Source organism: Drosophila willistoni, chromosome 3R (assembly GCF_018902025.1).
Source record: "Drosophila willistoni isolate 14030-0811.24 chromosome 3R, UCI_dwil_1.1, whole genome shotgun sequence".
NCBI lineage: Eukaryota > Metazoa > Arthropoda > Insecta > Diptera > Drosophilidae > Drosophila > Drosophila willistoni.
Window position 1 is genome coordinate 30,937,681 of NC_061086.1, and position 27,764 is coordinate 30,965,444.

At 39.2% G+C, this 27,764-nt stretch overlaps 1 protein-coding gene and 1 long non-coding RNA gene across 2 annotated transcripts in view; one reads left to right on the forward strand and one right to left on the reverse strand.

The window, feature by feature from the left end:
• Positions 1 to 27,764, reverse strand: part of LOC124459699 — a 54,822-nt gene that overhangs the window by 22,046 nt on the left and 5,012 nt on the right. The window lies entirely within an intron of this gene.
• On the forward strand, positions 25,120 to 27,709 carry LOC6649651 (homeotic protein empty spiracles). The gene is made up of 2 exons (XM_002072092.4): positions 25,120 to 26,588; positions 26,669 to 27,709. The coding sequence occupies exons 1-2, from the start codon at positions 25,496 to 25,498 to the stop codon at positions 27,013 to 27,015; spliced, it is 1,440 nt and encodes a 479-aa protein (XP_002072128.2). The 5' UTR covers positions 25,120 to 25,495; the 3' UTR covers positions 27,016 to 27,709.

Genomic DNA, 27,764 nt, shown 5'->3' on the forward strand with positions numbered 1-27,764 from the left:
GAGCAAAAGATTGCTATTATTCGTTATTTATTATCAAATAATTTTATGAAAAAGATAATCACTTTTTGTTTATTGTTTTTGCGTATAGTTTTGAGCTTACAGAGACTTATTATTTATGCTTTCAAATTGACCCCAACATTGGCCAAATCGAGTTAAACACATTTACTTTCGTCATGGCTGCTAATTAAAGTCATTTTGATTTAAAATTAACAATTCTCTGCATCTCATGCGAATGGAATCCACAATTGTGAGCGACGGCAATTTCCACAATCCACATTGCAACCGTGAGACCAGATAAATTTCAAAAACCTCTGTGATTGGCCAGTGTATACTAGGCCATGTGTTGGAGTGAGATAGTTATATATATGGCATATCGAAGAATACAAACAATCGTTTATGTCAAGGGACCCGTTCAGCGGTGGAAGGAGGAGGGGGCCGCTGCTGCCTCAAGCTGTTGGGGCCAATGTATAAATCCAATTCATTTAATAATTGCCAACGAGATGGAGCTCATTATCACGAGTACTTTGCACGGCTTTTTTTCCATGGCACCCTCTCTCTCTCTCTCTGTCTGTCTGTGTGTGTGTGAGATAGAGAGTTGCTGCCCCTTGGTTGGCTGTTTCTAGCTAACAGACTCTTTCCCACAATCTTAACGCATCCATTATGTACTTTATATATATATGTATTTGTATATGCTGCTATATAATTTGAAACGAATTAGTTAAAAGAAACTTCTACGACTAGCAAATACTTAGTATGGTCTTAAATGAAGCTAAATAAAAACATTAGTTATAAATAATGGACATGCCCTTTAGATACCCTATATAGCACAATATTTTCTACTAATGTCTGACTGACTATATAGTAAATAATATAACTATATATGTATAAAGAGATAAATGTATGTAGTTAGTGTTCTTCTAATGGCCATGTCTTGTTAGCCTTTTTATTAGACAGACACAAATGGAGGCCAGTCCACTGGCCCAGTTGATGATCATAATGATGACGATGACGATGCTGAGATGATGAAGATGGTGGCGACGGCATTTCATTGTCAATTAAAGCAAAATCTCTTGGTAGATGATTGGAATGGCGGATCTGCTTAGATGGCTGCATGGGTTGTCTTTATGTATAGAGAGAGAGAGACTCATAATTGGGTTGCACAAGGGTTGACCGGCATGGACTGTGAAGAGTCTCGGCCGCTGATCTATCGTGTTGACACAACTAATTGGCTTTATTTGTTTTAATAATTGAGCATTTTGGCATCAGCCGCCGCCGCCGCTGCCATTGGGCACTGATTTAATTAAAAATTTTGCTTCATTGTCACCAGGAGTTGTGTATGTGTGTGTCGGTTTGTCATTCTCATCCTCATCCGAGGACAGCTGCGCCACAAAAAAGGGATTCATTTCGTGACAATTTTTGTTTGTACGAGGCTCTAGGATATTTTCAAAATTGAATTTTAATTGCGCGGATTTCCGGTATGAAGTTCGTTCTCATTTTTCATGTACCTTGTCAGACACTTAATTAAATGCAAATAAATATTTTGGATTTGTTTTTGCTTAGTAGCAGGATCAAATGCGGGGACTCCTATGACTAGCCAGAGGATAGGGCAAAATGGTTTGCCAAAGCCAGTTTTAAGTCCAAGATCAGCGCGAGGATCATTGACGAGGATCGCGCATTTAATCCAATTATCAATGCTGCCTTTTGGGAAAATTGCAAACTCTTTCGCCTAAATTGTGGGCGGGTGAATGGCTTAAGCCGCCAGGCCAGGTAAACATTTCCCAGAATCATATCATAAGAACGAGAAATAGAATGGGAGAGTGTGTGAGAGAGAGAGAGAGAGAGAGAGAGAGAGCGAGCGAGCGAGAGAATTATCGAATTCATTGTGCCCCGACGGGGCAGATCGTGTGGATAAAGAAGCTAAAAGAAGTTGATTAATTAAAATTTCGCTCAGCTCTGCGAGTGAGGGCCATTATTTAATGAGTTTTATGACTGCAAGGTGTGGCATGTGGTTCCAAGTGGGAGTGGGCTTCAGTTAAAGATTTCAGATTGGATTGTGGATAACGATTTTGGATCTGATTGAGGCGCGACAACTGCCGCAAATTAACGCAATTCGTGTTGAATCGTGGGATGCAAGCGAAATATTTTATTAGCTCATTATGCAAATGCGAATGGGATTTTGAAATGAAATTTAGTCTCCAAATGAGCCATAAACGAATGGGGTCGACAGAAAGAGAGATTGCCAACAATCTCAGGTAGAGAGGGAGACACGTATAAATCGCGATCCTCAATTGGACACGCTTGCCGCCGGAAAACCGCATTGAAATTACGCCTGGACCAGCCCGAAGTTCCATAATTGCGGTAATACCAATAATCTGTTTGTGACCAGTCCCAGGATCCTCTCTAGCTCACAGCTCACACACACCGCTCTTAACCCGTCCGTTTCCCGTTTTCACATTATGAGACTCTAATCCCTTTAGCCCGCCCACTCAACCCAACTAAACTTGTGTCAGTCTCTAATTGTTCCAGGTACACACGGAAATTGGCCTCGTGGTGGCTCTCTAACTCACTGCCAAAATGGTATGAAACCTTTCACCTATTCCTTGACGCGTTTTTCGACCTGCATTGATAATTGGATTAAATCGCGCTATCCTCATGGCCATGGAGGACACGACGTTAGTCCGTCGTTGATCTACGATTTTCGTATGGCTTGAGGCGCACAAATTCCAAGTTAAGTTTGCGGATTTATTCTCCCTAAACATGCGCTGATCATGTGTTCCTATGCCGTACAGTTCATTGTTTTGATTCCCTGAATCTCCTTGCAGATCAAGGAGTCCATGCAGATACAACCATTGCAAATCGTCTATTTTGCAGGATATACAGATGGATGGACTACTAGACTAACTTTTGACTAATCCACGAGATTGGACGATGGCAAAACCAAAATATTTATTTGCGTTTAATGTGGGCGCTCGACATAAATATTGTATGGATCATCTGTAAGGCATCTATTAAATACTTTGAAGCTTATCAAATTAAAGAGTTTGAAGAAATCATCAATCTTATTTTTGAATTTCAACATTTTTGCACTGAAATCAAATTTATTTTTATGTTTTTAATTGAATTAAAATAATGGTTTTTGGTTTTTTATAAAAAATATTCCTTATTATCGCTCACATTTTGATCTCTTTAATAAGTAAAGTGATTTTCCATTTACTAAATGGAAAAACTTAATTATGAGCTTTCGTTTTAAAAATATTCAAGTGCCAAAACTCATTGATTTTTCCACTAATTTTCCTTGAAAATATATTATTGCTTACATTTTCTCATAGGAAAATTCAATTCTCTGCACAGTTCATAAATCTCGTTTAGTTTAATTGAACGAAAACAATTTTTTGAAATTAATTAAATGATAAACAGATTTTTCACATTATGACAGCACTTTGAAATTGCCATTAGACAAATGGGGAGCACATGTTATTCGAGGGGGCCATCCCCGCGTCCCCCTTCATTGTCATCTCTTGACAAATCACTGATCATTAATATATTCACTCATCAATGCTGGTAAATGCACAGCAAGCCACAATTGTGACTTGCAATTGCAATTGCATTCGATTGGCGTTGATGGAAACAAATGGTAAAGAGAATTTCCACTTCACGTCTCTGCCGTCTTCATGTAAGTTACGCCCACAAGACGGGGAAAATGTTGCATGCAATTGACAAGGAGCTGCCCCTAGTATGTGATGGCAGAGAGGGGCAGCAACTGCAAAGAAAGTGCGTATGCCACACAAAAGACATTTGTCAACACCCCTCCACTTAGTGGCACCACCACCAACGTGTGGTTGCATCTTCGTGTTCAATATTATGACGCTTCAAGTTCAATTTTAAACGCTCGCTTGTTTGTAAAATATGTAAATCATAATTCGTGGAATTGCTGCCACAGATGCCGTCGATGCAGATGCAACTGTTGGTGATGGCCGTTGCCGTTGCCGATGCTGATGCTGGTGTTGATAGCTGCACTTAGTTGAAGCGAGAAGATGCTCAACTCTTTCGCTGCTAATTGGGTGCGAACGTGCCGCAATTAGTTGCACTTGAATAGCTCACGACAATGCAGACGCCTCACGACATCGACACCAATATCGTGAGCAGCCATCATTGTGATCTCCCAGCAAGCGCCATGCTGATCGGCATTGCCGGATCAACAGATCAACGGATCACCGAGAGAAAATAAACGCAATCTAACGGTTACAACGGCTAACCAGAAAGAAAGTGTCAGTCAGTCAATCGGTCAATACATGATATCTATGGATCTCCCTTAAGCTCCCTGGCGCCATGGCATAAAAGTCCTCCTGGCATTTACACAATGAACGGGGCAAAACAAAGCGCTTTTTCTCATGATTTATTCACGCACATGTATCTCATATCGGACAAATATACTGATTTTTTCTCTCCCTCTCCCCATCTCTTTTGTATTTTAGTTTTCTTTTAAGGCAATTAATTAATTTTCAGTTCGCTGCTTTTCGTGTTTGTGGGTTGTCTATCTGTCTCTTCGACATTTACAAAATGTTTTGCTTAATTTGTTTTGTGTTCGTTTGTTTCTTTCTGCCCAAGCAGAGACAGAGACAATGAGAGAAAAAGAGAGAGAGAGAGAGAGGGGGGCAGGGGAACAGCCGTGTTGGGGGAAGCTTTTGCCCGGTTTCTTGTGGGTGTTGCTTGACAGTTTTCTGGGCTTGTCGCTCATTAGTTGTGCTTAACTTCCAGGCGCCCCGACTCACTTGGGGAAGGGCAGCAAGAATAGAACTGACACAGACAGTTTAGTTTAGTTTAGTCTAGGGGCAAGTGGTTAAGATGAGTGGCTTGTTCTATTTGTCTGTCTGTCTGTCTTTCTGTGTTCGGCTGAATGAGGGAGTAAGGCAGTTTACGAGGCAATGAGGCGTAAAGTGAATGACAAGAAATGGAAGCAGAAATACTAATCTGATTTTCCAACGAATATGCAAAACATGGGCGTCGTAGACATCAGCTAAAAGAACATACAAATTTTAAATAATGCAGATACATACATATATACATAAAAGGAAACAACAACAAGAACTTGTCTGTTTATTATAAAAACAACAAAAATAGTAATAAAGCCTTTAGAGAACTCGGTTGGACTTAACTGGTATATTAAGATATTATATGTAAGCCATTTTCTGAGGTATAATATAAAATCAAATGGCCAAAACATATTTTAATCTATTTATTCCCCACTTGAAGGCCTGTTTTAAAATTTAGAATAATAAAGAAATCATTTGAAATTTATTTAAACAACTGATTGAGTTTTGAATGCTGGATATTTTGCTATCCTAGTTAGTGTTTTCCTTTGGACTGACTTTCTAAAAGTTACTTTCGAAGATTCTTTTGTTTGGACATTTGCATGTTAAGTCTGTACCTGGGAGCGATTTCTACACGGAGAGTGTGTATTGTTCTTTTGTGCCGTGTCAATGTCACATTGGCTTATTATTCTTTCATTAGGTTGAAGTTTTTTCAACTGCTCGTACTGCACCTGAATTTGGATTGTCTGAGGTGATTTTTACGTATTTACATGACCGATGCCAATGCAAATTCAGCCGCGAGCTGTGAAAAGTAACTCACTCTATGGTCAAATGGAAATTATAGATCAGGTGCAGCACAAGCAGGCAACAAGCAACTGTAATTGCTGCCATAATTGGCGGCAAGTGGATCCGTTTGTACATTTGACCATATCCATATACCCTCCAGTTATGAGCAACTAAACCAAAACGTTTACACGCTCCAAGAGCAAGAGAGAGAGGGAGGAGAGGGGCATGCCAGGCAAGATTTTCGAATTGCAATTGCCAGATTGCCATCTGCATCTGTGTAATAGACAAGTCAACTAATTTTTGCAGCAATTTGGCTTGAGAAACAGTGGCAACCTCTCAGCCATCTTAGCCAAGATCTTCCAGTTGAGCGTCCCCTCAGCTGCATCTCTGTACATTTGCATGTGCATGAAGAAATTAACAAATGATAGACAGACGTCGAGTCGAGTGCATGCAAATCGAAGGGGGGGCCCGGCCCGGTGATGTTTTTCTCTCTCTCTCTCTCTGTCTCTTTGAATGCCACCATGTCATGTTATTAGCAGCAATTTAAGCAAATAATCAGTGCAACAGGCAGCTCAAGAGCGGTGGAGGCTAAGAGGGCGGGGTCAACGCGTGACTTGTAGGCAACTAGACACATCCACAAATTGCCGGCAAAAATTTTAAACGCTCCAGACTCTTGTATACTCTTACCGATCTGACGAAATAAAACAGCCAACTTATGTGAGAACTGAGTTATACCCAACTTTTTTGGTAGTGTTTTTAATGCAAATCACAGACGAGCGTACAACATGCAAATGCAACATGCTGCTAGCAACATGCTCCCGAGAGAGATTCTAATGTTGAGAGTTTGAGCTGAGCCGTGCTGAGCTAAGTTGATCTGCCTTTTTGGGGGCCTGAACATGAACATATACACCACTATGTATATATAATTACCACACACAGGCTGAAGCTAAATCTGAATTTGCATTCCGTTTGAATTGCAACTGTTGTTTTGCGCCTTACGTCTCACGATTTACTAGCAATTTGCCACAATTTATTGTGGCTTTTGTTGCTGCTCTTTTTTGCACATTTTCACAGTTGATTTTCCAAGTAGTTGGTGTTGTTGTTGTTGCTGGTAGATCGGTAGTTTTATTTACAAAAAATTAGCACAACTTTTGCTTGTTTACTGGCCGGCCCCAGTCGCAATCTCTCTCCCTCTGTGGGCCCGGCTAGGTGAGCGATCGAGCGTTTTAGTTAATTTTCCAAATTGCTTTTATTAGGTTTCGTTTATTTGCATTTTGCGCTTTAATTTTACAGTTGTTTTTCTTAGGCCACAGCTTTAGACTAAGTCTCTGCTGCCGTTGTTGCAATTGCAAGCCATTATTTTTGGCCTGGCAAAAAAAAAAAAGAAAAAGAAAAATGAGCAGTCGTTGTCCCTTTTTTTTTGCCAATTTTTTGGGGTTGCTTTTTTTTTTGTTGCCGGCAATTATTGAGTCGTAAAAAATTAAAACGTTTAACCAAAAAAAAAAAAACAGAAATTGTAATAGAGATTGTTACCTTTGGCCATAACGAAGTTGCTACACCCTAGTAAACTTATATTTTACTTTTTAGACCTGACTGAATTTTGAACTGTAAGAAATTTAAAACTTCTTAATATTGGATCGATTAATTGGGTATAAGAATAATTTATATAAGGCTTAGGACTAGTAATTCCACAATCCTTTATAAATATACTTACATGTTCTTCTGGAGACATGATATTTGATACCTCAATGAAATTTTACCACAATTAACCCATAAAATGCTTCAAAATGGGATGAAAATGTACCCATATAAAATTTTCTTTTAAAGTTGCAGAAAAAGAAGTTTAATTTGCATATATTTGTTGGTAAAAATGCTGAATAATTGACAAAAAAGAAGTCTAATCTTCCTCCACTTGGACTAAAAATCATTTCAAAGGGTATTTTCCTTTTTTGCAAGGTTGAAAAACGCAAAATGGAAACCACAAACTCTGTCAAATTGCAATAAAATGGTTTGGTTAGGTTTTTGCGTTTCTTTTTTTTTTGTTTTTGTGGGTTTAACTTTTGCGTTTAACGCCAGTTAAGAGTGATGAAATCTGGCTTTGTATTTGCTTTTTTTTTAGCGATTTCCTTGGGTTGAATAATCAGCCAATTGTGCAACAAAATTTAGAGGCGTGTTTTTTATCTTAAATGAAATCGTTGAGCACAAAAGATTTACAATTTTGTTAGAGTGAAAACATTTGTGGGTCCATGGATCATCTAACAAAATTAAATTTAATAAATAAAATTAATTACTGTTAAATTAGTTGGCCTTCTTAGTAAATGGAAGTCATCATCATTATTATTGTTATTATTAACTATGTTCCTCTTGGGCTCCCTAGGCAGCAAGATTTCGCTGTGGTTCCTAGAAGGGAAGCTCATAGGCAAGTTCTCTAGAATTTTTCATTCTCGTTCAAAAGTTTCACGTTCTCATATGCATTCGCTTATCTCAGTTTGAGAATCAGTTAACAGCTAAGCTGTCTCCTGCCATGGCCCATCAAATCAAATTACAACAACAATACGCATGTAAATCAACACATAATAACTTAATACTCCGAGGCTATGTATAAAGAGCCCTTTCCATTTGCCACATTCAACATCCCAACATCCCAACTGAGCAGCCCAAGAACTCGAACTTGAAGCGCGTGCGTTGAGACTTAATTACTGATTACAATTTAGCGATAAGAGACTACTACGCCACTAAGCAGAAGGGAGATGAGAGATGGGTGATGGAGAAGCTGGGAGACTGGCTACCCAACCCAATTCCAGCCAAATCAGAGCAACCTTTTGTCGTCGACATCTCTTGTTAGTTAATTAAGACATTAACAACTGTCTGGCTTCCATCTGGCATCTGACAACAAGAAATAAAACAACTTTTGCCCCAAAATCGCTTACATCCGCCTAGCCCATAAACCGAAACAAAAAACAGAAAAACGTTTTGCAGCCTTATCAGCACCCACGTGTCGCTTTCCGGCCATTATACCACACTCACATTCTATGCACTGTTTATATATTGGTAAGCACTTGAACTTTGGGCTTGTGCCGCAATTACCTTGGTTCGGCAATGGTTGAAACTTCCTTTCGATTTGTGTGTGTCTGTCGTTTGTCATGTTCGACACAATGACACCTCACCTCAACTTACCTCACCCATCGTGCCACCGCCACCACCTACCTAACTGCTACTCGCCACTTATCAGTATTACCATTACCATTTCGGTTTATCCGCAACGGAAACTCTCAACCTGTCATTGTCGAGCACCTTGGACTTTTCTAATTATGATCGACGCCATATTTTTGTTATTCCTAATTTTTTCTTTTTTTGCTTTTTAATATATTTTGGTGCTCATAAAGTAATTGTTTGTCAAAGTGTTTGAATTGGTAAACAAAATTATAAATTCAATACGTGGCACACAAAATATTTTAATTATTTCCAATCACAGATTGGAGATTCTGAATTATTGTGTTTCGTGACTTATCGCAGGTAGCTTAAAATGAACAGCAAAATGATCCAGAAAGTATTTACAAAAAACTCATATATAAATTCAGTTATTAGGTATTCAATAAAGAATTTGAAGTATTTGATTTTATTTTCATTGGTTATTTTAGCTAGATGGTTGTTAAGATTCAGATTCATATAATCAAACCCCTTTCCCTTCATGCCATTGACTCCACTTGTTTCTGATTTAGTTCCAACTTCATCTCTATAGTTAGTTAGTTTGGTTATGGCTAACCAGGAGTTCATTCATGCATTTGTAATACGATATTTTTCGCTATTGCCAAAAAAAAATCAAAGAAAATAAACTCCAATCAAATTTCATGGCCAATAAAATTTGCAATAAAATAAATTGCATCGTCTTGATATAGAGGCGGATGAGGATAAGCGGAGCAATTCGGGGACAATCCGATTGAGAAATAGTAATACAAAGTGTTGAAAATTGTAGAACTGAAGGTGCAAGACAATTTTCGTTTTAGCGCCGCATTAAAATGAGACAAGCAACCACAAAAATATGTGTGGCAAAGACATAAAACATTTTTTATAGCTTTAAAATCGACGACGAGTAAAAGTTACACTTTCTCAATAGAAAGCCGACCGACCCAAGTGCCTCAGGGGAGTGATTTAGCCCACATACATATGAGTATGAGCATACGGGAATAGATGTACATAGATGCGTTGTTAGTTGGGTTTTTGGGTTGAGTTTGGGGTCATAAAATCTCCTCCGCCCAGACATCGACCAGATATTCGCTCTTAGTTTTCGCTGAAAAGCGGTTCAGCGCCAGTTACAGTTACGAATGGGAATTTATAGCTCGAAAGTAGAGGAACAAAAACAAAAACAAATATAAACAAACATTGTAATACATCTTATTGCGGTTGCGTTAGGTGGGTGGGGTTTGAACCCAATGAAACTGTCATGGGTTTACATTTTAAAAACAAATGGGCCAAAAAGTAAATAAAAACTGGGCCGTCTTCGATTTCGCTTAAAGCAAAAAGGTCAGAGACTTGAGAAGAAGTTATAGCCATCTTCATTGCCCTCACTCTCTTCATGGCCGCCCTGCAACTGGACATCAAACTATATACATATATATGTAGGTAAGTACATGGACTTTGCCATGTTGTGTGGGCAATATTCTCACTTTTTTCCTTTTATTTATTTTTTTTTTTTTTGTGTCTTAAACATTACCTCAATTCGACAGACGACGGCCCCTTGGGCAACTTTAATTGGAATTGCTTGGGTCTCGTATTGCCCGAGTTTGTACAATTTGCAATTGCAAATTTACGAGCCAGGCGTCAATTAAGTATCGAATTACAACTTGTTTAATGTCAATCTGTCTTGGCCAGGCCAATTTCCCCTTCAACTTAAACATCAACTGAAACTGGAAATGGAACTGAAACTGAAGCTGAAACTAAAACCTGGGCGACCCTTTCAACTTGTTTGACTTTGAAACGATCTGGCAACTTGCCTGCTTTGCCCGCTAGCTCATTGGCCATGTCAAAATTCTTGCAATTATCGCACAACAAATTAGCTTGTCCAACCATTTATACTAAACATGGCCCGCAGCTAAACCCACTCCCACACACACACACACACACACACATATACTCTACCATTCCTATAGTCAATAAAATCCCTTTCGATCGGTTCAATTTTTACATCCATAACCCATTTGTATGCCTCGCCAGCCTCATCGCGTGGGCCGCTAGCAATTATCCACACTGACAGCAGCCTGTGTGAGTTTTGACAGCTCGTTGGGCTACCATATAATATCGAAAGGCAAGAGAAAGAAACAGAAAAATAACTTATTAACTGCATATATTAACATTCAATTTGAGGCAGCCATTGCTGGGGTTCACATGTGTGACATTTTGTTGCTAGATTCATGGGCATAAATCAAAAACGAATCGAAGATATCTCCAAAAGTCGTTTATGAATTGACAATTGAGGCGAAGCGATGAGGCGACGACGATGACAACGATTTGGAGTGTGAGTTGAAGTGCGTACTGTTAGCTGTTAGCTGCTAGCTGATTTCATTGTCCTCCTCATTGTCCGTTGCTGTCACGTTTGGGCTGTTAACGTGTTTTTCTGATGTTTTGAAGAACTAGCTGGAGCTATTGAATGGAAAGAAGGGACTGGACTGGGACCCGGACTGGATCCCCGTGCTTGACTGATGCCGATTGACACTGGCACTTGTACAATTTTAATTAAACGCCACTGGTATTGAAAATGTATTTATTTTCAAGTACACTGAGAGAAAATAAATAGCTACATCAAGGGGAAAAGACTTTACACAGTTATACTTAACAACCATCAGTTTAAAGTTGAATATAATAAATTAATTTTAATATTTTTGATCAAAAATTTCCATTTTGTACTAAAAACTTTCGTTTCTTCCTCTTTAGTGTAGCAATATGTATTAGTATGTAGCAATATGTATTAATATTAAGTATATCTTACTCTTTCCCCCAGTGCAATATGTTTAGAATTAAGTATATCTTACTTTTTTCTTTGTTACAAATTAGTTTTAAGTTTTATGCACGTGTTACTCGCTATATTAGGAATGTTTAAGGCTTCCCCTTTCATTATTTCCATCATGCAGTTTGTTAGATAATTTCTCTCAGTGCATTATAATTCTTGACCATATCTAAAGTAGTTGAATTGAGTTTCAATAATTTTCAATTCGAGGAAAACTTTTAAGCCACAATTTATGCTCGTTTAAGACGATAAATATAACAAAACCAAATGTGATTGAAGCTGATTGCATTCCAACATTACTCCCACCCACCAGCCCGTTCGAATGTGACTCATTCATTTATTCACTCACTCGCTGGGTAATTGAATGCGTGTCATTGGGAATGGCGTTACTCAGTCCCCTCCAAAAGACAACCCAACTCGAGACTTTTGAGTGCAGTTGAAAGACCATAAATAAATAAAACGCTAAAAACCAAACAGCGGCAATTAATAACGCCAAAAGGATACATATACATACATATATATAACAGTATATGAATATGTATGTATAAATGTGTAACTTATGCACAAAATGGCTGCCGACACTTCCATATTCCATTGGCATTTTTATGAGCGAAACTCGCTACCGAATGCGTTCGACGCTCTCGTCATTGATTTATGCATCCCGTTCGTGTTGGCGAATTAAAACTAGCATTTGCATTTGTTTAATTTATTATTGTGTATTAAATTGAACAGCATTTGATTTATGGTGTGCAATTAAAAGCGCATTTTCAAGCTGAGAATCCTCAAGTGTTAAGTGAATTTGCATGCCTATGCAAAGTGCTTTCAATATGTACGAGAATTGTGCGTAAAAAGGCATTAAATGCCTTTTTAATTGGGTGTAATAAAAATGTAAATTGATGAAATGTTTGTGGCAAAAATAGTTAATGGATTGGAATTAGTCATACTCTCAGCCTTGATATGTCCGACACACACACACCTTAAACCCCATTTTCCAAGTTATGAATATATGTGAAACTTTCGAAAAACTTACTCACCTGCTCGCATTATATGAACTCCAATTTGAAACAAAAAAATAACACACTTATTTTTTCAACGAAAAAGGGAAACATTCACTGGGCAATCATAAAAAATGAACAGATTGTCATCTAAAAAAGAGCTGCAAACCATTAAAATTTCGCACGACAAAGACCAAAAACCCAAAAAAAATAAAAGAAAGAAAATAACCACCGTAGGCCAAAGACAGAAGGATGAAAAGAGACAAAAGAGTTGAAGCGAAGGTGTGAGTCGCATTCAGTTTCAATTCCATTCATGCGACTAATTAGCAACTGCCGCGCATGCGCAGAGATATGACAAACTAGGCTGAAGGCAGCAAGCAGGAGGCTGGGAAGAGAAGAAAGGGGGAATTGTTCAGCGGAAATGCGATGACAAAGTGCTTGGCTAACTGGCTCACACCTTACCAATCTTAGCAGCTGACCTTACTTCTCGTCCCATCCCAGTTCATCGTCATCCTCCATCTTATTTGGGGCTGCAATGTGCGATGGTTATCTGAGAGATGAAATATTCCAAGCCGCCATGGTAAACGCTTGTCAACTTTAACCATTTGATAGCGCTGTTTAACAAGCGAAAATTAATTTTTATTATAGCCTACAGGGCGTATCAGTGATGCCTTTGGCTCTTCCATCCACCATCCACTCCACTTCGTCCGCCGGACAGCGCACTTCCTGAGGAGATGAGAGAAGCCCAACCATGCAAGTAGTTGTTGTTATTTTATTTCTCTCGTCGCGCATCTCTTAGATTTGAGTTGTCAGATTTTCGTCTGAAGTATGGCTTCCGTTAGACCAGAAACTTTTGCTACTGTGAGTATGGCTTGGAGACGAAGACAGTCGTCGAGGCCAGTCGAGATTCCAACTTGGACTCGGTTTGCTTATTCAAATGCAGTTTTTTTCTTTTTTTGCACTTTTCGGCCCTGTCCGGCCTTTTCTTCAGCGACGGCAGCTTAATTAGCCAGCATTGCATGTGTTTTGCACTTTGCAGTGGAAACTTAATGATGATGACATTGGTGATAATAATGGTGTTGATGTTGATGATGATGACGGTGATGATGAGGATGTTGACATGCAAAGTCAGCGGATCATCGGTTAGTTCAAGTCGGAGAACTAATTAAGCCACTCTTTACATGCCTTAGTCTGTTTGCCATAATGAATACAATTCACTAAATATAGTACTAAGGCTGGGATCAAAAGTTTCTACTTGCTGACAGAAAGATTTTGTCAAAAAAATGATGAATCTCGTTAATTAGCTTGAATTTTTATTAAAAATGTTGCAAAGTTTATATATCCATTATCCAAGCAGTCTTTAATTTAAAGGGCGAATGAAATTGCTTTCTCTCTTAGCACTAAAGCACTTGATAATGATCACTGATTCTGTGTCTGTTCTTCCCACAGTTTCCAATTACATAGTTGGGGCATTATTAGTGCATTTTATTAATAACCAAGAGATTTCATAGCAATTTACTATCTTAAATCAGTTTGAATTTTTCTTATCTTCCTCCAGAAACAACTATAATGTCTCCATTATAATTGTATACAAAAGTTATAGAAGCTTTCTGCAAAACACTCATCATAATGCTGATCATGAATTTATATGTGCCTTAGTACCCACATTTGATGAAAATTTAAACACACTTTCCATAAATAGAAAAATTCTCAGCTCATAAAATGTAATTGATAAATTGAGTTTTCTAATTTCATCAAAAACACACATTTTTTGGGGGCTGGAACAGTCTATGCCAAGATTCTCATATAAATCACATCGATGGGCAGCCAAAAACATGACTCAAAAACCTCAAGTCGCTGCAATAAAAATTGTAATTAATTACAAGAAAACCAAAAACAAATAAATATACAAAAATATTATGGATCAACACACACAGCCACAGACACAGCCAACTATTGGTTGGAGAAATGGAGCGATTTGATCGTGCACACACATTTCACCGCGTTCCAAAAATAATTCAAATTAATCACGCGTTGCGGTCGAAGTTCGGTTTTCCCACAGTCGCAGAGTCTATGGAAATATCATAATTAACCACAAATCAAACAATGTCGAGAAGTGATGACCTCTTGGATTTAATTCAACAATAATTATGAAGAAAGCAAAAACCTAACTAAATACCAACTAAGCAACTAAAAAGCTAACTAGCCGCCAATTATGGCAAAAAAAAAAAAAAAGAAGAATAAAATAAAAAGGTATTTTGTCTTATCGGACAAAATGATTTCTATGGAAAACGGCTTTGTGATGAGCCGCGTTGGAATCGTTTGAATAAACTTGTGAAAACAAAACAATTAAAATTATGTGGTGACCTTAATTAGCTGATTATGGAAAAAAATCTTGTCTTCTTCTCGCATTCGTATTGACTTTTTAGTACCCTGTAAAGTGGAAATGAAGTAGTATTATTTTAAAGTGAAATCACTTGAAATCTTCTGTAGGGTCTAGTGGATTTTAATACATAGTTGGTTAATTTTTGAGAAAATATGAGAAAGTCTACTATCTTCATATACTTTTTGTTGATAGGGTGCGGGGCAATGTTGACATTTGTTTGACTTTACACTATGTATGAGTATGATCAAGTGAGTCACTCTAACTCTACCAATTAGAAACTTATGTTAAAAGATGTAAAGTATACACCCCGCTAAAACAAAAAACCTAAAAACAAAAAAGTGGACCACACACACAGGCACCGAGATGTCGGAGAGCAATTGTAGCCAGGCACTTGACGTGCGATGAGATGACAATGTCAACGACATGACGCCAGTTGGCGGACCACACACACAGTAGCAACCAGTAGATAGATCCATAGAACTGCCACTTAAATACTTAGATGCTCTGTGGCCTATAAACACGTCTATGTCTATCGATGTCTATCTGACCCATCCGCGCATTCCGCACGCGTTGACGAAGTGCTCTTACTCATATTTCAGGCATTTTAAACTCCAAACTGGCGAAACTATTAAAAAGACCAGGCCAGCAACAGAAACCAAATGAGAAGAAAATAAAAACAAAATAACTAAAGAAACTGCGACGCGTCGTAATTCGCTCGAAACTGTGATAAGTCATTGGACATTGGTACAACGATCCTCGTAAGGGCATAAACCAAAACAAAAAGGTAAGAAGAAAAAAAAAACCCTCATCAAGCAACGAGTTCATCATCTTTTTGACAGCCAAACTAATTGACGAGACGCTTATGCGGCGTGGCTATAACAAGATATATGGCCAAGATGACAACCCATCCGACGGAGGAGTACGCAAAACCCAATCTATGTTTGAGTTGGATGCTTTCTGATAATTATGAGCTTAGCGCCGGGACCCGGGACCCCGGGACTGGCTTAATTAGCCTACAACAAACAGCATTCCACACCATATATGTATACCCTTCCACCATCCAACCATCCTCCCCGTCCTCCCTAAACTCGTATTGGTTTCAACAAAAATATCAATCAAAAATGTGAAATTGAAACGATTGGGCAAACTGCTTCGAACTCACTGACTGACTGACTAACTGACTGACTGAGTGGCGTGACGAACAATGCGGCTTTGATTTTGGAAAAACAAAAAGTGTCAGTGAAATCAAATCAATTTTAATTAGGCATTCGACTTGACTCTTTTTTAGATTTCAGATTGGGTTTTTCGATTCGTCGTTGATTCGTCTCATGTGTGTGAGGTCTTTTGGCAAGTGGCATATGATTGAAAATAGAAAAATTGCCGCTGGCACTGGACACAATCATCCAACATATGTATATGACTATTTGTGTTAAATATGCATGCACTGAGAGAAAATTCCTCAGCTAATTATATGATCTTACTGAGGCATTCCAGAAGTCGCATTGTATTAAATTTGGCGTTAAAATAGTTCAGAGATTTATTTAACAAGAATTGAAATTTGAATTTACTCTTTCTTCATTTCATAATTTTTTGTGAGTGTAGAAATTATCTGAAATTGACATGCATTGACACCGATTGACATGAATGCTTTGGAATTGTCCCAACCAATGCCAGATTTGACTTCAATTTCGATTATGCTGAGGCATTTTAATTGTTTCAGTTTTGGCTGCGCGGCACGAGACTCTTGGGCTTTGTCGGCCAATTAGCTTTAATAATAAATATTTCAATAAATTATAAACATAAAAGTGTCTGTTGACAAAATAAACAAACAGAATTTCACATTACATTTGCATTGATGGGCCATTCAATGAGTGGCAGACATCAACAAGACAAAGCAGATCCAAGAGGCCGCAAGTAGCACACCAAAATCTAATTACACGGCAAAGTGGCTCAAAGAAAGAAGCCGCCGCCGCCTCAGCCCCCGAAAGAAATTAGATAATAGTCCGGGCTACTGTGCGGTAAAGAGCACACAGGAGTATCGCAACAGGATTACGACTTCATGGCCACTCCTCAAGTGTTCTTGGACTCAAAAGTCAGCGACTTGCGGGTGTTCCACATATTCACAAAGTTAAGCCGCAGGATAATGCCACATGTGTGTGTGTGTGTGTGTGTGTGTGTGTGTGTGTAAGTGTGAGTATTTCTCATGAGTTTTTTTCCTTCAGCAATATGGGATCAAGGACTCACTTGCATCCCTCTGATGAGTGTGATCCCTTTGGCCTGAATTGGCTTAAATCAAGTCAAGTATGTGGAAAGAAACTCCTTTTCGTCCAATAATATATATAATATATATAATACATTATCCCATCTTTTTTCTTTTCTTTCAAAACAAAAATTTGAAGGGTCTTTTATATATTTTTTTTAATACATTTCTGGCCATGTTGTTGACTTTTTGTTCCATAATCCTAATGAATTTAAATGAACGTTACTAAAAGAATTGAAAAATGGGTTCATAGGTAAGAATAGAGGCATGTACCTAAGGTGGCTATGACGTGGGGATGGTTGGTGATAAGTGTGAACCTATTAGAATTTAAATATACATTCAGTTTTATAATTAAATTCATGGAATATTGTATTTGATGTAGATTGCATGATTGAAGGAAAGCGACCTGAGAGAGAGACAGGCAAACATATTTTAATTATAACTTTAATAAGCCAAACACCCGACAACAACACGCACTTATCTTTCTCTCACAATGACCAATTTTCCCTGCAGTAGTTGGGTTTAGAGTTTGAGCAACCCTCTGCTTCTACTTGAGAATCATATATGTATGTATGTAGAATGAATCTTCATCCATCTTTTCAGTTTTCCCCTATATGTCCAGAAGAGTCGGCAGTTCATTATTTCCCACTTTGTATTTAAATCCGTTTTGATCCTCTTGTATGTTTGTGGCTTAACTTTTTGGCTCTTTCCGCTTCTGTAATATCCCAGGGCCGTGGCCAGTCTATTGTCTCTGCTTGGAACACCCGCACATTGCTCTTTTTGGCTGCCTGCCTGCCTGCCAGTCTGCCTTTTTGACTGACTTTTGTAACAAGATCACCAGAAGCAGTAGTATATCCGTATCCGTATCATTGGTAAATTTTAAAACATCAGCTGCTTTGAATTTAACTTTGAGCACCTCAAGTGCCCGACATTTGGATTTTCTCATTGATCCAGTTAACAATTGTCGGCTTGTTTATGCTATTGAAGTTCATATATGTTGCATTATCTCATTGTTAGATCGTTTAAGATCCAACTGAAAGATTGACTACTGTGCGGCAACAGCGAAATAGAAAACAATACGACTCTTGAGTAAATTTTAGGCTTCATTATTTTGCAATATTTGCAGTTGTTTGGCATTATAACTGAAATGGATCCTCATATGAGAGACAGTAGGTAGTCCAAAGAGAATAATGTAGATGAAATCAGTCTCAACAGGCTCACAATCTGCTAGAAGATAAGTTCACGTTTGAGGTCCATTTAAAGGCTTTAATTCCAATACCAAATACAGAACAGAAATCTATTAATAAATCTATCATATCGTTCACAATTAATGCTTTCAAGTAGTATTCTATATGAATCTCCTACTCGGACAAAAGTTCTAACTCTGATAATCCAGTTTATTAATTTAGAAGAATCACAACTATTTGTGATTGTTTTATTCACTTTATGTAACACCAAGTCATCCCTTCGTCTTTTTGTGCTCTCACGAAATTGCATTAAATACAAAAGGCTTCTTTATGCTTTTAAACTGATATTGTCTATTCAGATAAATGCAATTAAAATTTCAATCTACAATTCAGAGCCATGTGTCTTTTTCCCTTAAATGCAACCCTCTGGCTAAAGTAGGTTAACCGTTTCATACCCAAACCGAAACTCAACCCAATCCAACCCTTTTGAAAATTGCATTTTGGTTGACTCTGTCATATACTTAATCAACACACAAATCCTTTTAATTTAACACGCGCTCGCGCTTTTCACTAAACGAAGTCCTTTTCACATTTTGGACGCCATTTTGAAAATATATTCAAGTACTTGCACCCCTAATTCAGGACGAGAGCCGGGAACAACACAAAGTGGCGGCATTATTTGTCGCAATCAAATGCTGATGATGTGCGCTGATTATGCGAACGGCCTGCGGCCTGTGAAAAATGGCACAGACAGATGATGATGACGACAGAGCGCAACTCTATAGAGGGTGAGTTTTCGATTGGGTTGAGTTGGGGGGTTGGAAATAAGGCAAAAACGTGCCATCCGACGACATTGGCACAGCATGAGAGCGAATATTATTTAAATGGCGTATAATAATGGCAGACACGGCCAGCTCGGGTGGGTAAGGGATGCCCATCCACACAAAGTCCCAAAATCATGATGCGCCTCATAAAATGTGCAAACTGTTGTCATTGTTTGCTTTGTATGTTGCCGTTAGAAAAGCTTGCCAAGTGTCGCGTCGCCATTCCCATTTCCACTTTCAGTTCCCCGTTGAGGCAGCTGACAGTAGCCAAATCCACGCAGCTTATTATGAAAACCCATCTAAAGTGACAAGGCAATCAGCCGACGCTTATGGCAATTCATTTGTTTAACGATGAAACCTAAAAAGCGAGAGGAGAGTGAGAAAGAGAGGAGGGGGAAAGTGTCTACTGGGATACCTAACCATTGACTAGCTTCAGCTAGTCTATCAAAAACAAAATCTCCTTATATAGATTGTGACCGGAATCAGTTCCGGATGTGAATTCATTATCCAATCATTTGGAAACAAAGGAATCTTAATTTATGGTTGTTACATTATCATATTTTGAATATTCATGGCAACCCTCTTCATCTGCATTCCCCGTTGCCGACGTCTCTGTCTCTCTTTTTTGGCTAATTTCATTTATATTAGGTTTAGCCAATTTGTAGTAAAATTACACACATATTGTGTGTGTGTGTGCTTAAGGAGCGGGAATAAATCTATCCTTCTGTATATTACATAACGCATTGCTTCCCATTTCATTTTGCATTTTGACATTTTGGCAAATGTCAGAGGAAAAATTGTGCACGAAATGAGGCGCAATTTACAGAGCTCGTTTGTGTGTAAATTGAGTCATCTGCCAAAAGGCACCCCGCCATTCGATGAGCACTCAGATACTCAGAGACCCCAGACCCATAAGCATACCCACACCCCGATCCATCCATTTCACTGCTCTGCTCATATATCCATTCCCTCGACATCTCTTTTTTTGTTCTTTCTTCTTTTTGGTTTGTTTGGCAGCGACATTTTCAAGTTACATTCACAAATTTATTTCATAAGTTGCTCGAGCGTGTCCATGTATTCCTATTTGTTTTATTTTTTCCGTTTTTCTTTCGTCGCCTTTTTCGGGGGAATGGAGAAAATTTACATTTTTATACAGTTTCTCATGCTTTCTAACAAATTTACACATTTGTTGGCATTTTTTTATTGGGTGTCATCATTAGTTTCGATATGCCTGTTATCACAAGGATGAAATGGGGGGATGAAATGCCATTGGGGCGGGTCTTCTCTTCTCTAACGACCTGTGTCTGTGTGGGCGTGTAACTAATCCAGTTTTTTCAAAACAGGAGAACATCAGATAAATGGGTATAGATGTTAGATTAAGATGTTAGATTAAGACCTGTATGACCCATGAAGGGACAACATGAAATCAACGAATGGTGAAGCAAATGTCATTTCGATAGAGGATATTTGGCTACCGTTAAAGAAATTCTAACAATTGGGCTGCCTATCTAGTTAGTTAGATAAACATTTTATTATTTAGGAGTACTTTCGTTCCTTTCTGAGTAAGTTGATGATGTTGCTTGCTGATATATATATTTTTTAACTAACCTATATAAAAAATTGTTAAAAATCTATAAAATCTCCTTACCAATAGTATATTATCTACTTGAAATGCTTTAGAATTTGTCTTATCAGAGGTAAATCGCATGATATCATGCCGCCTGCTCATAAATCTAATAGAGACCCGTTAGATGCGGCACAACTTGGCCCGAAAACGATAATGACACAGGAACATGGCAGAGAGGGGAGGGCATGTCAACCAAAATATTACCCAAAATGAAAGTGTCAAAAGAAGGGAGTAGAGATAACAAAAAGAAAGGACAACATGTTTGGTACCGGTGAAAAGCTATAAAAATTACATACGAGTACGACTTACTTTGATTTTATTTCAGCAACTATTTTTTATGTCCGTTTTGTCGTAGTAGCAGAACAACGAACTACATGACGTTGACATTCAAAAAGGATAGTCCTTGGGATGCGCTACGCTTGAATGCCCGCCGAACGGAAAGTGTCATAAAAATGCCTCGTTCTTTGGTTCATTGGTATGGGCTAACGTTAGTGTTTTGCACACACACACACACACAGACACACTCACGTTCTCGGCCAAAACAGGGGAGCACTAAGGAGGGACTGGGGAGGAGAATAAAGGGATAGGAGATAGTCCAGACATTTTTATGACATTTCTCCTGACTACTGTATTTTCTTTCATTTTTTTTTTGTCTCTCTTCCATTGCTTGCCGCTCTTTTTATCCAATTTCTATTTTGTAATTTTTTGAGTACTTTTCCGACATTTTAAAGAAATGTTTTGCCACCGGGCGACAGTTGAGAGAATTTTCCCATTTCCCTTCGTTGATTGCCATTGTCGTGTCGTTTGTGTAATTTTTATGATTGTCAAGGATTAGATATAAATGTTTTATGATGTTTTGTGGCCCAATCCCCTCCTCCATCTCTTTGAATGTTGGCCCTATCCCTTTTATCCCTTTACATCGCTTTATCAACTGACCGACCAAAAATTGTGTTTTAATATGATTTTATGGCTTTTGTTTTGTGATTGGAAACAGCCTCAAATGTGTCCATGAATGTACTTAGTTGGCGTGCCTAAAATATCAAATATGCCGTGCCCCACAATCATAATGATGATGATGATGATGACGATGATGATGATCCTTCTCGTGCACCCTTTCTTTGCTTGTAATAGGGTTTTTTTCTGAGAACTCGACAGGCTCATCTCTCCTTCTGCCTCCGTTTCAGTCCTGTTGTTTGACGTTCTTATTCCAGACGCGCCCCCGCCCGTCTTAACGCATCATCATCGTAATCTCCATCATCATCATCATTGAGAACCTTTGTCAGTTTCTAGTTATTCTGGCTACCAATTTCTTCTACTTTTTCCCCTCAACTGATCGCTTTTCTTTCGTTTTCAAGCGTGAAAATGCAGCCACAAAAGTCATCCATCATAATTTTGTGAACCGCGTGGATTTACAAGCGCTCAAATTATGAGAGATCGTTTTGAGAATGAGAAAACTTATTATGAAAACTGTGAAATCGATAGATTGTTTTTACCCATATGGTTTTCTCGGAACTCGCCTGGCAATGGCGAGTCGTGGAAGGTTTAAACCAGAACAAGGATTAAGTAGCAACTATTGAGAGGCGATTGAAATCATTTCTTAAAGTTGAGTGTAATTTCTTGAAAATAATTTGTTTCTCTTTAATCAAAGTGACTGTAAAATTAATTATGTCTAAACAGTTTGTGGCTCCCCCACGGACAATTTTTTGTCTTCTTTCGATTTCTCTAAAATTGTGCCATTTTCAGTGTAAAAAAGACAAAACCAAAACACAATTCAAATGAATTTAGTGGCACTCCTCGAGCACTTCAAGCATTCTAATCGCCAACTCATCATCATTAAAGTCAATTTTTTTTTTGTGTTTTCCTTCGTCTTGCCGTGTCCCTCTCTCAATCACAATGTAGCCACGAAAAAAAAGAAAAAATAAAAATGAAACAAAGGGAAATTTGCCACGTTTTTCATTGTTTTCCAGCGCCCAACAATTCAGTAAGGGCAGCAAAAGTGAAACTGTTGTGTATATATACAATTTTTTTCCATCATCATTTCAAACGAAAACAAAAATTGTTACTCTGATAGATGGGTAGAGGGTAATGAGGAAGGGATACGGCGGGGACAGGAGAAGAAGCGAAATTGCATCACGCTGTGCCCAGTGTTTTCCTTAATTTCTTTTTTTCAGTGGAATCGTTTCGACCAGGCCGAGAAATTGTTGATTTTGACACCTTTCGACTGGGCCAGGCATTGTTGCCGCTGTTTTATTTCCATCTAATAAATACAATTTCATTTGTGTGTGTGCGTTTTCCTTTTGTTTTCCCTTAGTTGGTTTTGTGTGTTGCATTTTTTTATGGTTGCAAACTTGGCGAGTGTTTTTCCTTGTTGTTTTCTTGATTTTGGGTTCTCAGCGGGTGACTTGGAGTTGGAGTCAGAGTCGGAAAAAAAAAAGTAATAGGTACAATGCAAACAGCTGGAACAACTACTTGACTGCTGCTTCTGGTCTAACGATATCTTTATTTGCTCATTAGCAGCACAATTGTTGCTCAAGCAGGTCCTGCGGCGAGGATAGGTGATAACGCCATGCGGTGGGCGTGTAAATTTAAGCATATGTATGTCAAAATTTACCCAAAATTAGTTCAAATTCTTAACTTCTATTTGAGAGAATTGTTCGCAGTGATTTCGTATTGAAATTAATCCAATCTTTTGACACGTTTTTCCCATTAAACTCACGAAGCTCTCGAAAATCGTGTAATCAGAGGCCATTAAGCAACATAATTGTGATTTAATGAATTGCTATTTCATTCCGCATTTCACTTGCACTGACCGATCTATAAATTTTGATGCTAATCTATTGAACAGCAGCCTTGTTCTTGATAACCCTTGGCAAAACTAACACCAAAAACTGAACTGGTATGTGTGAAAAACATAATTAAATTTCATATTTGCTGATTACTAATTGATATTTGTGTCGCGGTTCAAGGCAGCTATATAATGAACTTTAAACACGTCTGGGTAATTTTTCCATACACACATATGTATATTGCTCTGATTTCGATTTGGTTGTGGATCGGTGCAAATTGACCAAAGCAACGCATAAATTTCTCATGTCCAAGTTGATGGTTATTTTTTTGTTTTTGGTCTACATAAATTATGCAAAGTTTGTCGTGTGCCAAAAAAGCCATACAGATAATGCTTAAAATTAACATTTAAATTGTAACGCACAATGTTTTTGATGGCCGATTATATAAAACTGTCGTTGGAAATGTGTGTACTGGTATGATTTATTGTTGCTGCAAAATTTGAAGTGCATTTGTGGTGTGGAATATTTAATTCGATTCGAATAGACGACCATCATACTGATCAGGATGCGGAAAATAGAAACGTTTGTAGATATTACTCACATTTTTTGAATACAATATAAGAAACTATGTAGAAAACTAAAGAAATTTCTGTAAGCTTTAGCCAATGGCAAACAGTTGAAAGAATTCTTTGTAAACTCAAATATTTGAACGTAAAAACTTCCTATGTTTTCCCCTTATGATAAAGGATAAACAAAATCCATAGAACTATGCGAGCGAACAAACTGAATAAATCCTCAAACCAACGAAAATTCATTTCCACCTTGCAATTTCCATTTAACGCTTGTTTTAGTACAAAAATACGAAAAACTCTCTAACCACAAAAACTATGAATGGCAGTTTAAGCCAAATTACACAAAGGCAGGCCACAATGCCAGCCAACAACAACAACAATGACAGTAACCACCCGACGACGACGACGACGACGACGATGATGATGATGATGCCCAACGGAAGCCATATGCAAGAGAAAATACAGCAGACGTATCGAATTGAATTGGACCGCCTTCATTTAGAGGCCATCTCTGTCGCTCTTAGTGTTGAAGGCGAAGCCAGATAAATTCCACAAAGCAGGTGAGAATGCAATGGCAAGCATTTAATATTGCAATTGCTTGGTCTCTTTCGCTCTAGCTGGCTAACAACCACCACTTCACCATCCCCGAACCGGTTTGACATGTTCTCTCTGTGCGCAAGAGAGAGAGAGAAAGAGGGTGAGAGAGAAAGAGCAAGAGACAGAGAGCTAGTTAAACAAAAGAGAGCGAGGGAGTGAGAGAGAGAGAGAGAGTGAGAGCGTGTATCTGTGTGGAAGAAACAACTTCTACTACTACTACAACCACAAGCGACGACAACCAACAACAAATTCCCACTACGCACACTTGGTCCACTCCGGGGTCTTCTCTCAATTATTCAGACTGTGAACGTCGTCGAGTGAACACGTTGTATCGTTTCGAGCGCGTCGATCGCACAACCAAGCAAAAGCAAAGAAAAAAAAACCTGAAAGTGAAATACTACCAACAACTCAGAGAGACAGTGAAGAAAGTTGTTTTATCGCAACTGCAACTACGTGAAAGTGCTAAAAACGCTTTACACCCGAAGTGAATGTGTGTATAAAGAGAGAGCCCCAATGTGGTGTCTCCAAGTGTGAATGAAAGAGATCTGAGATTGAACAACACAACAAAACGAATTTCTAGGATTACCCGAGCTCCCAGTCCAAGCCGCCAACATAGCCGAACTAATCGCCGCCTCGCCCGCCAACACAACGCGCGTATATATGACTAAAATGATTCCACCGATGCCCACCTCAGCCGTCATGATGCCCACACCCAAGCAGAAGATCGGCTTCAGCATTGACTCGATTGTGGGCAATGATGCATCGGCCGCTTCTGCCGCCGGCAATCCACAAATCAGCCCCGAGCATACCCAACAGCCGGCAAGTCCAGTGCCCGAACGAAATGGACCCAGTTCGCCGCCACAAACGCCACCGTCATCAATTACAGTGCTGCCCGGTACACCCCCGCATCATGTGATGAATCCACCTCCTCATGTCTTGGCCTCTTTGCCCCATCACATGGCCCCGCATCCACATGCCCATCTTTCACCGGCCCAGCAACATGCCCTCCATCAGCACATTCTGATGCAGCAGCAGCAGCAGCAACAGCAACAGGGAACCCCCAAGACACATCAGGATATCCAGGAACTACTCCAACGTCTGCATCACAATGCCGCAATGGCCAGTGGCCTTAGTCCTCTGCAAACTCGTCTCTCGCCCGATTGTGATGCCCCACCATCGGCTGTTGTATCGCTCAAGCGAGAACGTTCCCCGGAGCCCCCGGCCGTCGAACAAGCCGAGAATCCCGCCCAGCGCATTCAGCCCCCGCATACGCCTCCGAAGTCAGTATCACCTCAATCCTCGCAGCCTTCGTCCTCGCCCACACTCCTTGTCAGCAGTCCGCACAATACGCCGCCACAGCCGCAGAACTTCCCCAAGCCGCCTGTCATGCATTCCGCTGGACCAGGACCCATGATGATGCCTGGTATGCCAGCAGCAGGCCTCGTGCGTCCATTCCCCATGGGCCCAGGAGGACCACCGATGGCACCACCACAAGGACAACCGGGTCTGCCCGATATTAAGGCTTTACCTCCGTACATCAATGCGCCGCCGCCAGAGTTGCCGCCCCAGCACAATCCTCACCTGATTGCCGCCGCTCAGTTCCATATGGCTGCCGCCTTGCAAGCCGGTCATGTTGTGGGTCCACATGTCACACCCTTCATGCCCAATCCAGGAATGCCACGCGAAAGCTACCCACTCTATCCCTGGCTATTGAGCCGTAGTGGTCGCATCTTTCCACACCGTTTCCCAGGAAGTAAGTAACAGAATTAACTTGATTTGTCTCTTTACGGTTAACTAACCAAACAATTTTCGTTATCTCTTCTGCTTCTCCAGGCTTCTTGGTACCTCCTTTCCGAAAGCCCAAGCGAATTCGTACCGCCTTCTCGCCCTCACAGCTGCTGAAACTAGAGCATGCCTTCGAAAGCAATCAGTATGTTGTGGGAGCAGAACGTAAGGCTCTGGCCCAGTCTCTGAACTTATCGGAAACTCAGGTCAAGGTCTGGTTCCAGAATCGACGCACCAAGCACAAACGCATGCAGCAAGAGGATGAGAAAGGTGGCGGCTCCTCAGACCGCAATATGCACAATGGCAGCGGCGACGAAGACGATGATGAGCTCATCGACATGGAAATGGACGATTGCCCCAGCGATGAGGAGCATGAGCTAGATGCGAGTCATTAATTGTCGACTACATTCTTGACTTTACCAATCCCAGAGTTCCTTACTCCTTGCTGCTGCGTAAGAGTCGTTTTCCGCAAGTAACATAGTTTTGTTGTGATATATTCTTAATTGGAAGGCCAGCGTTAGGCTTCATGTATATAATATAGTATGAGCGAGATAAAAAAAAGTATTTGAACAATAGAATAGACCTCCCATTGACCAGAATCCCTCACCCCTTCTTCCCCCCCTCCTAAAAAACTGTGCCAAATCGTATGAAACCAGGAGGAAAGTCTTGCGTTCGTTTGTTGAGTAGACCTCAAAAATTACCCCCAGAGAATCAGAGAACTTTTCGCTTCGCTTAATCTCTGCCAAAAAAAAAAGAAACACCTACCACAAAAAATAAATCATCAAAAAAAGCAGAGGCAAAATCATTATAAATCACATACCTATACATAATTATTTTAATTGTACAAATCTAATTATCTATAAGCGTGTAAATATTTATGACCAGCAAGTGCACAGAACATTAATGTTAATTAGTGAATTTCAGAAATCGTGTGCAGGTATTTATATATATACATACATATATATATATGTATGTCTCTCTAGTTATACGATAAACACGAACTTCTAGCATCAGTTAACTGCAACTTTAAATTAATTAACTTTTAAAAGCCAAGATTGATGTAGCTTTAGTGTGCTAGCTATTAATGATTTAAGCTAAGTGAAAAATATTATTATATTAAATATAAAAAAAAAAACTATTCATA